The 14,406-nt window shown below is 39.1% G+C and overlaps 1 protein-coding gene across 1 annotated transcript; it reads left to right on the plus strand.

Moving 5' to 3' along the window:
* Window positions 1-6,711: 6,711 nt before the first annotated feature.
* On the plus strand, window positions 6,712-13,162 carry LOC146331184 (N-acylethanolamine-hydrolyzing acid amidase-like). Its single transcript, XM_084727965.1, has 11 exons — window positions 6,712-6,955; window positions 7,969-8,133; window positions 8,255-8,378; window positions 9,012-9,102; window positions 9,213-9,298; window positions 9,382-9,554; window positions 10,564-10,626; window positions 10,713-10,779; window positions 10,906-10,934; window positions 12,753-12,822; window positions 12,926-13,162. Exons 1-11 carry the CDS (start codon window positions 6,777-6,779, stop codon window positions 12,941-12,943), a joined length of 1,065 nt encoding a protein of 354 aa, XP_084584091.1. The 5' UTR covers window positions 6,712-6,776; the 3' UTR covers window positions 12,944-13,162.
* The last annotated feature ends 1,244 nt before the right edge of the window (window positions 13,163-14,406 follow it).

Genomic DNA, 14,406 nt, shown 5'->3' on the forward strand with positions numbered 1-14,406 from the left:
TGATGCACTGATGCTTGTAGAACCACTCTGCTACACAAAGCCTATAGAAACACCTATAAAAACTTCAGCATAGAAATACAATCAAAACCAAAAACAGACAGTTATTGTCATTTTCTGATGTAACTGTATTAAAATCACATCATAACATTAGATTGAAGATAACTGTAAGAAGTTCTCCAAGTCTGTTAAATAACTGAGATTTCTTTCTGTCTTCAGAGGCAGTATATACACATGAATTATGCTGTATTTTTTACCCCAATAAAACAATCCAACTTTAAAAGCTACCTGGAATAATTAATAATTATAATAACATCTTGAGGTTTAATTTAGTCTTTATCCTGCCGTCACCATTACCACTTTTTGTTTGAATGAAAGAGGCAGAGTTTGCTTGTTCTTGTTACATAGAGCGCCTGGATGATGTATTTCCACTTTTACATCAATCCCATTTGAGAGGAGCTACTGTGATTGGTTTCCTTTTGTGAGGAACACAGCATGTGACCAACTGCATTTTAGAAAAGAAAAAAACACCAACAGCTGACTTCAAAGCTCAGTCGAAAAGTAACAACAACCTTCCTACAAATGTAGTGGAGTCAAAAGAACAATATTTGTCTTTGAAATGTAGTGGAGTGAAAGTCAGAAGTTTCCAAAAAAAACCCCAAATACTTAAGTAAAGTACAGACACACAAAGAATGTACTTCAGTACAGTACTCAAGTAAATGTACTTCACTACTGTCCACCACTGAGCAGGTCCCATCCTACCCTAAGACCCCCCTTTGCAACCCGCCCTTGACCATCATTCTGTAAGGAGAACGGGTTGCGTTCAGCCAGAGGAAGGCTTAGACCTTCCTGGTGCAACAGGCCCCTATGAGTGTTCTACACGGAACACTCAGGCTACGAGTACAACCATCGTAGCCACGGGGCCTGTTGGCAACCCGCCCCCAAGTCATCATGTAAGGGAGCGGGTTGGCTTGAACTTAGTCTATAATCATCTGCTTGACCTATATATACTAACTTCTCCACCTGTGACATCACTGTGATGTCATCATCTGTGATGTCATCATCTGTGATGTCACAGCACATGCTGATGCTTTTGAACTGGTGACATCATCTCTGAGCTCACATAACCTAAAAAAAATATGTGAACTGTAACGTCATCAGTGAGGTATTACAACAGGCCAACACTTTTATTTGGTTGGGCACCTTGTTCTATATTAGGCACCCTGCAAAAAAAACAAATAAATACATAAAAATAAATAAATAAATAAATAAAAGCAGCCTGTATGGCTGTTTCTAACTGGGCGTAGGATTCACGCCTGGTCAAGGTTAGAGGAAGGCTTCAACAGTGGTGGTGCAGCAGGTTCCATCTAACCCTAAGACCCCCCTTTGCAACCCACCCTTGACTGTCATTCTGTAAGGAGAACGGGTTGCGTTCAGCCAGAGGAAGGCTTAGACCTTCCTGGTGCAACAGGCCCCTATGAGTGTTCTACACGGAACACTCAGGCTACGAGTACAACCATCGTAGCCACGGGGCCTGTTGGCAACCCGCCCCCCAAGTCATCCTGTAAGGGAGCGGGTTGGCTTGAACTTAGTCTATAATCATCTGCTTGACCTATATATACTAACTTCTCCACCTGTGACATCACTGTGACGTCATCATCTGCGATGTCATCATCTGTGATGTCATCATCTGTGATGTCACAGCACATGCTGATGCTTTTGAACTGGTGACATCATCTCTGAGCTCACATAACCTAAAAAAAAAAAAAAAAAAAGAACTGTAACGTCATCAGTGAGGTATTACAACAGGACAACCCTTTTATGTGGTTGGGCACCTTGTTCTGTATTAGGCACCCTGCAAAAAAAAAACAAATAAAAATTAAAAAAAAAACAAATAAATAAATAAATAAATAAAAATAAATAAATAAAAGCGGCCTGTATGGCTGTTTCTGACTGGGCGTAGGATTCACGCCTGGTCTAAGTTAGAGGAAGGCTTCAACAGTGTTGGTGCAGCAGGTCCAGTGGTGGACAAAGTATTCAACCCCTGTACTTGAGTCAAAGTATAGATACTCCTGGTCAAATATTAGTCAACTACAAGTGAAAGTTGCTCAGTCAAAAGTTTACTTGAGTTAAAGTGCTAGAGTACTTGGTTCTAAAAATACTTAAGTATTCAGAAGTACATGTTTTTTAATAATAATTAAGTATTCAAAAGTACAAATTACAAAGTACATTTTCTAATATCAATACATTTTGTATTGTTTTCATGATGCATTTACAGAAGCTTGTAACTCTGAAACCATCTAATGATGCACTGATGCTTGTAGAACCACTCTGCTACACAAAGCCTATAGAAACACCTATAAAAACTTCAGCATAGAAATACAATCAAAACCAAAAACAGACAGTTATTGTCATTTTCTGATGTAACTGTATTAAAATCACATCATAACATTAGATTGAAGATAACTGTGAGGAGTTCAACAAGTCTGTTAAATAACTGAGATTTCTTTCTGTCTTCAGAGGCAGTATATATACATAAATTATGCTGTATTTTTCACCCCGATAAAAACAATCCAACTTTAAAAGCTACCTGGAATAATTAATAATTATAATATCGTCTTGAGATTTAATTTTGTTTTTCCCCTGCCGTCACCATTACCACTTTTTGTTTGAATGAAAGAGGCAGAGCTTGCTTGTTCTTGTTACAGAGAGCGCCTGGATGATGTATTTCCACTTTTACATCAATCCCATTTGAGAGGAGCTACTGTGATTGGTTTTCTTTTGTGAGGAACACAGCATGTGACCAACTGCATTTTAGAAAAGAAAAAAACACCAACAGCTGACTTCAAAGCTCAGTCAAAAAGTAACAACAACCTTCCTACAAATGTAGTGGAGTCAAAAGTACAATACTCGTCTTTGAAATGTAGTGGAGTGAACAGTGGCGTAGATGACGTAGGGTTGGTGGGTTTTGTAAACCCATGGGCCCTCTTGTGGTCAAACTTTTTTTTTTTTTTTTTTTTTTTAAATGTAATGTTGCCGTAGTTGACCCTCGCAGCGGCAGGTAGCACGGAGTGTAACTTCAGACTGGGTCACTGCATTTTGTTGCAGATAAGGGGGGATACGAGCGGCCCCTCCCAATTTGAACTGATCCATGCGTCTATTGAATGTGATTGGCTCAGCCGCTCAGACGGTGACCGTTATTTTTCTGGAAAAAAAGAAAAGAGGAAGAGGAGATTTGCAAAGATGCTGAAAAGAAAGAAGCCACCAGAAAAAGAGATGTGTGGTGCAGATAAGCGTAGGGCAAAAAAGAAAAAAAAGTTAATTGAGGATGCGGCCAAATGCACGAAACTGACAGATCTCTTATGTCGTGGTGGGAGCAGCCAGGCCAGTGACGACACGGGTCCGAGCAGCAGCACGGCCACAGCAGGTAAACAAGCACTGTCTGCTGTAACACGGCGCTATCATGAGCTCAGGCTTGAGACTAGGGTTGTCACAAGAACCGACACTACCGGTAATCTGACGGTGACCGAACCTGGATCCGCTCCAGCTGCTTGGTGTGGCCACAGCCACAGTTGAAGCCCATAAACATGACGCGCCATGTGTCTTTCTCCGGTCAGTTGTCATGGGAACAAGACGCTCTGACGGTGGTGCGCATTTAGACCATAATACATCCATGGTTTGGAGCAGAGACAAAACAAACGTGTGTAAATATATAAAACGGAGCTGAAGAATGAAACAATAAGTTTACACCAATGTCAGGCCCCTTTGACCTAAAAACCCATGTGGAATACAGCCCAGTTACGCCACTGGGAGTGAAAGTAATACGTTTCCAAAAAAACAAAAAACAAATACTCAAGTAAAGTACAGATACTCAAAAAATGTACTTAAGTACAGTACTGAAGTAAATGTACTTCACTACTGTCCACCACTGAGTGCGGCATATACCAAGGTGATGCACTGCCCCCCCTGCTGTTCTGCATAGGCCTGAATCCCCTCAGTCAGATCATCCTAAAACGTGGCTAAGGACACCGGTTCCGAAGTGGAGCAACCATCAGTCACCTACTCTACATGGATGATATCAAACCATATGCCAAGAATGAGCGAGACATCGACTCACTGATACACATCACTAGGATCTACAGCAGTGACATCAGAATGTCCTTCGGGCTACAGAAGTGTGGTCAGATGGTATCAAAGAGAGGAAATATGATCAGAACTGAGTGGGTTGAACTACCAGAAGGCAGCATCATAGATATCCAGGACAACTACAAATACCTTGGGATCCCACAGGCAAATGGGAACCATGAGGAGGCTGCAAGGGAGTCAGCCACAGCCAAATACCAACACAGAGTAAGGCAGGTCCTGAAAAATCAGCTGAATGGGAAGAACAAGGTCCATGCCATCAACACATATGCCCTGCCAGTCATCAGATACCCTGCTGACATAATAAGCTGGCCAAAGAAAGAGATGGAGGCTGCTGATATCAAGACAAGGAACCTCCTCATGAAGGGTTTCATCCCAAGTCCAGCATCTTGAGACTGTACAATAAGTGGAGTGAGGGAGGCCAGGGATTGGCGAGTGTCCGAGCCATTATCCAGGACGAAACAACCAAGATCCACGAATATATCAGGAAGATGGCCCCCAAAGATGAGATACTAAGTGAATACCTCAGGCAGCAGAAACCCATTAATGCAAAGGAGGAGGATGAACAATTGTGGAGGGATAAGTCCCTACACGGCATATACCACCATCAGATAGAAGAAGTGGCTGATGTCAAGAAATCCCAACAGTGGCAGAATAAGACTGGATTGAAAAACAGCACAGAAGTGCTAATCATGGCAGCCCAAGGGCAGGCACTTAGTACAAGATAAATAGAGGCAGAGGTCTACCACACCAGACAGGACCCTAGGTGCAGGTTGTGCAAAAATGTTCCTGAGAGGGTCCAACACATAATAGCAGGCTGTAAGATGCAGGCAGGAACAGTGTACATTGTATGCCATAACCAAGCGGCTGTCATAGTGTACAGGAACATCTGCACTGAGTATGGGCTGGAGGTCCCTCGGTCAGAATGAAAGACACCTCCTCAGGTGGTTGGTGAATGACCAAGCCAAGATCCTGTAGGACTTTCAGATCCAGATTGACAAACTGGTTATAGCTAACCAACATCGTTTTGATCGACAAACAACAGAAGAAGACAGTGGTGATAGATGTTGCAATCCCAAGTGACAGCAACATCAGGAAGAAGGAACACCAGAAGCTTGAAAAATATCAAGGGCTAAAAGAGGAGCTGGAGAAGATGTGGGGAGTGAAGGCAACAGTGGTTCCAGTAGTGATCAGAGCAACGGGGGCTGTAACCCACAAACTAGGAGAGTGGCTCCACCACATTCCAGGTACACCGTCGGAGGTTGCTGACCAGAAGAGTGCAATTCTAGGAACAGCTAAGATACTGCACAGAACCCTCAATCACCAAGGAGGAAGATTCAAATGATCAGCTCGTCATCAAGTGTCTGCAGAAGCCTGACAACAACCTGATCATTTGAATCAGGTGTGTTGGAGCAGAGAAACATATAAAACATGTAGGGCAGCGGTACCTGAGGACCAGGGTTGAGAAACACTGCACTAGAGGACATGTTTCCTGCAGGTGTCAGCTGGCTGTCCTCAGGGTTTCTTTAGCTCAGTTGTCGAACGGTTTGTTTTCAATAAGAAGTTTTTCAGTTTATCAGATTTCTGACATCAACTTTCCAACAGAGACTTTGCTGCAGGTCAGCGTGTGTGAAGTCCAGTTGCAAATGAAATATTAGAAAGGCCCGCAGCTCTATGTCACCACGCTCAAACATCATCTTTTGTGTGTGTTTAGTTTATTAGAATCCCTATTAGCTGCAGCAAATGCTTCCGCTATTCCTACTGGGGTCTGACACATGTGCATAAAAGTATACAATACACACACAATACAATACATAGATTACAACATAAAAAAATGTAAAAACATAAAAGTATGTATGCACAGTAAAGCTGGGTCGCACCAATAAGGATTAATTTTTAAACCCAATTAAATCTTAACTTTTTATGTTGCACCAAACTTTTAATGAAATGAAGAGATATTATACTTAAACATCTCTTTAAACGTCAGTTTAGTTTTTACTCTAAGCCAAGATTAAATTTAATTCTGTTGCACCAAAACTTTAAACTCCAATTTAAAATGTGATCCAGTATTAATTTTGATCCAGAGCACAATAACCAGGTTCAGAGTGCATTTACTGCAGCAATCCAGTCTTTTTTTTTTTGTACTTTTGAAAGACAAAATAATTATTAGAAATGTCAGCAGACAATAGATGTGAATCAGAGCGTGTTTACATCAACAATGAGAAATGGTGGAAAGAGCATAAACTTTTTCTAGGTTCTGAAAGGGGGCATGCCAGAAAAAGTTTGGGAAACACTGGGAGAGACTCATCATTAGTTGGTGATATGGTAAACATTTCAATTATTCATGAGTCATTCATTAACTCATGATGATCAGTGCATTAATTAAGCATTAACTGATGCATATTAGTGGACCATCATGGCAAAGTGTAGCCATTATTTTATTTATTTATTTGTTTATTTATTTATTTAATATAACCCAGTAGTTTGCGGAAGCCACACGCGCCACCAGCTTTTATTCTGAAAAAGTCGAAGCGGAAGCTCCATTCTTGTTCTTTCCTGTCACAGGCATTAGATAACTGAACTCCTGCAGCAGCTGGGGCAGTGTCAGGCTGCGGCTGTCTCGGACCGGACCGGTCATGATGGTGCGGGCTCAGGCTGCGGTGCTGCTGCTCGGACTGGTGCTGTGGTGCCGGGCAGAGTTCGCTCCACCCACACTGAACATCAGCCTGGACGAAGATCCAGCGGTGCGATGGACGCCTTTGACCAAAGTCTTTGACGTAGACTACCTGAATAAAGCCGCTGCACAGGTCATCGAGTAAGTTTTAAAAAAGCTTTTTTCCCCGCATGTTACGTCGTTAAGTATCATAATAACAATGAATTATGCGTTCAAAGTCATATTTTACTGCCTTTTTTCCAGGAAGTACTCATTACATAGTAATGCTAAGTTTACTAGATGTTGCAGAAGTTAGCCAATAGTTAGGAGTACTGCATATAGCTGACACATTTAATAGCATAAGAGTGATTTATAAGTAAGCAATTGAAAATGAGATTGTCAGGATAAAAATATAAACATTGTCAGGTAACTAACAGGCCACAGATTTCACTTTGGTTTCACTTTAGATCACATTATCAGTAAAGGTAAACAAAGAGGACGATGAACCATAATAATCTGAGGCAAACCTCAAATAGCAAAAAATAAAAATGTATGTTTGAGAGCTGACATGCTGACATAATGTGAATATTTACACATTACGTCAGCACTGAATCAGCAGGTAAACTAAACCTCTGGGTAAATGAGTGAGTGCTGTGTATCTTCCACTGGGCAATAAATATCTTTTTAAATTCAGTATGATGCCAATGTGGTTTGTCTGAATTTTAGAGATTTTGTTTTTTTAACAAAGTTAGATATAGGTACATTCAATTAAAAATGTTTGTGATTATAAGCATGAAAAAAGTAGTCTGTTACGGAAATGCTGTAGTACAAATGATAATAAAATAAATCATTGAATTATTGTTTTTGTTCAGTCTACTGATAACTGTCAGGGTGTGTTGTTTTTTTTAATGTCTGAAGAGGTTTCTGCTTTCACCTAGGTGTATTTTTATCTACAGGTGAAGTTGCACCATAGCTTTATGGCTTTACGGCTATTTATTGGCAAAAACATTTTCCAAAAGTACTGGAAACAATTAGAAGTGATGCAGCCACCAGTGTTTTGTATTTATATGTTATTATCCATAGTCTTTGAACTTGACTTTTAACTTTAAATTGATCCTGCAGAATTGATGCACCCATCCTATTAACTGAACACAGACATGTTTCGTTTCTGTTAGCTCAACAGTTCCAAAATGGGTGCATGAGGCAATCAAACCTATTGTGATGTCCTTGGAGAAGTACGTCCCTCAGCCATATGCGGGGGAGATCCGCGGCATGGCCTCACAACTGGGAGGAGACCTTGCAGACGTCATCCTTCTCAACTTTGCCTATGAAGTATCTGCGTATGTATGACTTAGAATCTTAATTATACATTCATAATACAAACTAACTTGTCTTAATAAATGTGTGGGATTAAGTGTGAAAGCCCTCTCATGCATGCAAACAAACTTTATGCATTCCTAGATTTTGCACTAGCATCGTAGCTCAGGACAAAAATGGGAACTTGTACCACGGCAGGAACCTCGATTATCCACATCCTGTTCTGAGGAATCTGACTGTCAACATAGTTTTTCTCAAGAATGGCGAGGTACAGTATATATTTATAGCATTTAAAACTCAAGTTCCTCCTCAAATTGAAAAAAAAAAAAAAAGAAATAGCTAAGAATCATTTTTCCAGAATCACCAATCAGTAGGGCTGAGTACTGTTCACATTTGAACCGTTCCTGAATTTGATACCAGTATTGGTACTCAACAGTGCCTTTTTTTTGGTACTTTGGTACTGTCTTCCCTTCCTACATCCATACCAAGGTTAAGTTAAATTCTTTTAGGCGGTAGGTGTGTGTGTGTGCTAGGCTCTCAGCCTATCAAATATGCTACACTTTTTAGTTTTTAGATATATTTTGCTTTTCATTGCAAATATTGCAACAAGTGTCATCTGAGTAAAGTTTTGAAAAGTTTAACCACACTTGTGGCTGCTTTTGGTTTGCCATTGCAAGCTGCAGGGGTAAGTCCATGCTGTCAGATGCGCTTCCAGGTACCAAAATTTGGCACTGATTGATTTAACATGAATCAGTACTTGGTAGTACCGAGGTAACTGGATCGTAGCCTTAAAAATACAGAACTCTGTACCCTGCCCTACCAAGTAAATTGAAATTCCTTGCATAATGATGAGGCAGTCAAGGACACAATGTTGTTGTTTTTTGCTGACACGTCCATGCAGGTGGCATACCAGGGAACTTCATTTGCTGGCTACGTTGGCCTGTGGACAGGACAGAGTCCTAAGAAGTTTACTGTCTCTGGTGACCAGCGAGGTCAGACCACACTTCTTCTTAGCGGCCATGTTTGCCCAGAATTGTTGCAGTTCTCAGATTTTATTGCGTCTTTCTGTTTTCATGTTTATTTGTGTATTTGTGATCATCAGGCACTGAACACTGGTGGAACTGGTGGAAGAACATAGTGTCAGCTTTCCTCTTTCGTAGGTCCCCAGTGAGCTGGCTGGTGAGGGAGGTGAGTGTGTCACAGAAGCTATCATATTGAGGATGTTGTTATGAGGAAATGAAAGTCTGACTAACGCGGCGTAACCTGTGCAGACGCTGGAGGAAGCAGAGGACTTTCAAGATGCAGTGATGCGTCTTTCCAAAATACCCATCATCACTGGAGTCTATTACATCGTGGGCGGGGCGCGAGCAGGAGAGGGGGTGGTCATCACCAGAGACCGGACGGGCCCCGCTGATATCTGGCCACTGGATCCTCTGAATGGAGCGTAGGTTAAACTGAAGGAGGAGAATCTGGAGTAGTGTTGTCAAAAATAGCAACTTTTAAATACATATCAATGCTGAATATTTGAAACTGTTTAAATACTCATTTTCTGCAATATTGATACATCAGTACCAGCTGCACAAAAACTTACAAATATATAACCTTTATTTAAATAGGAAGTCAACCTCAGATTAAAATCTCTTTTACAAGTGAGACCTAACCAAGACAGCGTAAAAAAAAAGTTAAAGGATGAGAAAATATTAAAAAATGCAGTATACTTACATATTTTATGGAAGTGAACAGGGCATTTTTTTTGACAACTTTAAGCAAAAATTATACCTACATTACTGATTTCATTAGAATATTTTCATAAATTCATATGTTGTTCATATTATTTATTACTATAAAGGTTCATTTTTGTGAGAAAAAGACAGAATTCGAGACACAGGAAAACTGCTTGAATTTTTTAATTTTTCAGGACGTCTGGTCTACATGAACCTAAGAACTGTTGTTCCGATTACATCAGTGACTTATGCACCAATGATCTTTATATACAGTCTGTACCACAGCTCATAGCTTCATGAGCAGAAACAGAATGAAGCATAAACTGTCATTTCAAAATGATGTCATTTCTCAAATGTGAACATGTGAACTTCCACCTGCGCAGAGACTACAGATGGAAGTTAACTAGCAAGCTAAATCCAGGCCAAAGGATTCTTCATTTTTTAGGCTGATGTCTTTTTTGTACATGACCCCTAATATAAATAAATTTAATAACCTAGATTAATAAACTGATCTGCAGAAATCATAACATAAATAAAATATTTTGTTTACAATAGAATGGGAAACACTGAACTTATCTTTTAATAAAAAATAAAAGATTGTGTCAATATTTCCCCGTAGAATCAGAAATGGCATTGAATATCAATATTTTTCAAGATTTTGTATCAAAGTTAGACATCCCAGTATCATGACAACTGAACTGAAAAATCAAATTGTGCTTCCTCTTTTAGATGGTACAGAGTGGAGACAAACTATGACCACTGGCTTCCTCCTCCAACCAGGGATCATCGAAAGTGAGTCACCTCACATGACCAACACTTCCACAGTATTGTTGTTCTTGTTACTATTATTATGCGGTTCTTATGTGTTCATTTCACAGAGAAGCAGCCAGCAAAGCACTGAATGCTACGGGCCAAGATCACATCAACATGGAGACACTTTATCAGGTTAAGTGTGGACTAATAAGTCAACATTTCAGGGGACCAAAGTACACATGATACTCAGACAAACTGTATACTGCACATTTTGAGAGACAATGCATGGATTTGTAACGGAGTCATCTTGTCCTCCAGGTTTTGTCTGTGGTTCCAGTGTGTAACAGGTGAGGAGAACGTTATCTGTTCATTATGGTCTCATTTTTGTTTCAAGGAATCACATGACTATTTCTGTTGCTGGGTTGGGGCAACTGTCCGCATACCAGTTTCTGTTCCCTTTGCCCCACATCAGCAATAACGTCAATAGGCCTTTGTCTGACACCACACTTCAGCACATAGCAAGATGCATATAGAACAACAATAGCTGAGGTCCTGTCAAGACATTAACATTTAGATTCACAAGACATTTAGAGTGCGTGTGACCTAACATGCTGCTTATGTTCATTACTCTGTAAAGCATTATATAGGAATTTAGTGGAATCACTTTGTCTTTTCTCATGAACTCAATATAAAGGTAAAAGTTGAATTAATTTTAATTTAATTCATCTTAAGATTTCTGGGTTTCACTTCAAAGTTGTTCTGACTTATAGTGTTTTGACTTTTGATAAGTTGGATTAATGCAGTGCAGAGTTCACTCAAATCATGAATTTAAGTTTAAAAGCAAACATGATCAGCATATTAGCATACTTCCCAGCATGCACTGTTTGAGAGTTTCCAGAGAGACTTTTTTTGTAGTTTGAAGAAGACATATTTGATGAAAACTTGCTGTATGAATCTTTGTTTCTTTTCAGAGTAATAAAATAAGTTAATACAGTGGTTCCCAACCATTTTTCATTGGAAACCCCACTACTTGTATCTCAGGAAAGCTGAGCCCACCCTGCCCAAACATATCTTATTAATTATTAATTATGAATCAATGAATCAATATGTTAGCAATGTTAGCATTTTCAACTACTGGATAAAAGGAAATAAAAGGGAAATGCACAAAATGTGCAACCCTATTAGGCAGTCCAGTCTACTTACAGACAGGTGACACATTTTGAAATGTTAAACTTTTTATAAGAAAACATAATTTTGGTTGATTATAGCACAGTATCATCTATTTAATGTGATGAAAAGGTGAAATAATCATTTTGTAGATAAATATGTATCATTTACCACAGCTGCAGGAAAAGCTTCTGATTTCTGGCGCACCCCTAAGGGGGGCGTGGACCCTAGTTTGGGAACTAATGAGTTAGTAGATAGTGATAACAATGAAAGTTAATACTGAAGTCCCTACTCCCATACTGTACCATATAACAGTAATTTAATGAAGTCAGTACAACAGTCTTGCTTACTGTCTTTGCACTAATTAACATAAGTACCACCACTTTCTGGACCTCAGATAACTTTCTCCTCTCCTGTACTGAAATGTGCTACTTACATCTCATAGCTTAGCAAAATGCTCGCTAACTAGCTAGTTGAGCTACATCAATACTTAGCTAACTAGTTAGCCAGCGGTTTGCTAACATTAGCTAGGTTAAGATGTGACTATATATATTGTTTTTACAGGTCCCCAGCAACTTCTTTTAAATATCTTCAAGTTTTCTTTTTAACATAGACAAGCGTAGCACATATATAATTACAGGAAACAGGACAGCAGAAAGTTGTCAGAGGTTCTGCTGGGTACCAAGCTGCTCAGCTTTTATTAGAATACAGAGCAAAAAAGGGGTGGGACTTTGGAAGGGTCAATAAATATCTTCAATTAAATTAACTTGTTTTCTAAAACTCAGTAAACCTCACTAAGATAGTTTTACATCTTCATAATTCATATGGTGACTTTGAACTGGCCTAATTATTCAAACTAAGTTCAGATTTTTAAGGCAGCAGGAACTTACAAGCTTAGTTGAACCACCTTGAAATTATTTACGGTGTATTTTTACTTGTGCTTGTACGTGCCTGGTATTTAATGGTATCTATTGTCCTCTATGTTGATAATTTCCCAGAATTACTGTTTACACAACAATGATGAGTGCAGCAACCCCTGAGAAGTACAATACACTTGTCAGGCCTGAGGTAATTACATTACATCATAAATGCATTTATGTTTTCTCTCTCAGTATTTTTGTCCTGAAAATATGTGACCCTCTCTTACTCAGACTTTCTGATCTCTTTCAAGGGCTGCCGACTCAAATGATGGACATCAAGCAGTCAGCAGCAGTTCGAATGTCAGAATTATATGTAGATTTTATCATGTGGAGATTATATAATCAGCGAGGGTGGAAGGAAATTACACCCAGACATTCTGGGGTGACAGTGCTTTTCTGTCTCTAATAAAAAAATGTTGTGATCATTTTTTCACCTAATGTACATGATTTTTTTTATGTTAATCTTAATAAAACTTTGATTACTTTAATGATTGTGATCATCTGGAGTCAGCTGAAGTGACAATGTATTTCTCGTGTATGGAAATGACACTGAAATAGTTAAAGCAATAGTTCACCCAGAAATGAAAATTCAGGCGTTATCCACACACCCTCATTCTGACTGAAGGTCGGGTTTAGTTTTTTAGTCCACAAATCACTGCTGGAGTTTCACAGGAAAACAGTGTTGCAGAATCTCCCAAACAATGGAAGTGAATGATGACCAGTTTTCAAATGTTGAAACAACAACAGAAATAAAACATAAAATGCCTCCCTACTGCTCGTCTGCTGTAATCCAAGTCTCCTAAAGTCCCAGCAAGCCAAGCTGACTAAAAAAAAAAAATATTTACAGCATGTTTTTAGCCTTAATCTTCACTGTAAATGAAAGGGTGAAATGAGTGTGTGGATAAACTGATTTATCTCTGTAATCTGACCAGTATGGAAACCCTGAGAGGCAACTGAGAAAAAAAAAAAAAAAAAAAATCTGTTGAGCCCTTTTCTAAGTCTCATCTAAACTGTTTTCTCTCTGGTGTTTATGACCTCGGAGCAGGTGAAGAAGATATTTTCCATGTTACTTTGCCCTTTTAAAAAAAACATTTATGTTTTCAACTAGCATTGCAACAGCGAACACTTCCACTGTGAAATCAGGTAAAAGTGCACTTCTATTAAGACTTCACTATAAAAAAAACAATGCTTTCCATCCTGTTTAGGACAAGTGATTGTGGTGCGTTTCAGCCTCTTGTGGCTGAAGTGAGCATTACAACAACAACTTGTAAAAATTATCCTGGCAAAGCATTTTTTCTTTCTGTTCTGAAGTCATAAACACAGTAGAGAAAACAATTTAGATGACCTAGAAAATGTATCACCAAATTTATTTCCACGCTTGCTTCTCAGAGCTTCCATAAACCAGTTCATGTATCCTCTAGTTCATAAGTTTGAGTCCTGAAACCTCTACGAATTTAATAAAAGCAGGCAGGGCATACAATAGGAAACAAGACAAGTAACAAAAATGGAGGGAGCTCTGTCTGTCCCAAGTAGTTTGTCTTTTAAAATGCAATGGATGACAAAGAGGACTGAGTACAAATGTAAAAGGAATTTTAGGTATTTTGATATAGTGTGCTCATAGTATTGAGATATTTATTTATTTATTTATTTATTTATTTATTTAATTAAAGGAATAAAAAATATCATGTGGTTTTTACAGCTTTTTAAAAGCCAAAACATATCATTTGTTTTA

Source organism: Lutjanus erythropterus, chromosome 2 (assembly GCF_056507025.1).
Source record: "Lutjanus erythropterus isolate fLutEry1 chromosome 2, fLutEry1.hap2, whole genome shotgun sequence".
In the NCBI taxonomy this organism is placed as follows: Eukaryota; Metazoa; Chordata; class Actinopteri; order Lutjaniformes; family Lutjanidae; genus Lutjanus; species Lutjanus erythropterus.

Coding starts and splice junctions, on each gene's coding strand:
- LOC146331184 (XM_084727965.1), top strand. CDS start 6,777: ATGATGGTGCGGGCTCAGGCTGCGGTGCTGCTGCTCGGACTGGTGCTG. Junction 9,103..9,212: donor TGTCTCTGGTGACCAGCGAG/GTCAGACCACAC, acceptor TGTGATCATCAG/GCACTGAACACTGGTGGAAC. Junction 9,555..10,563: donor CTGGATCCTCTGAATGGAGC/GTAGGTTAAACT, acceptor TTCCTCTTTTAG/ATGGTACAGAGTGGAGACAA.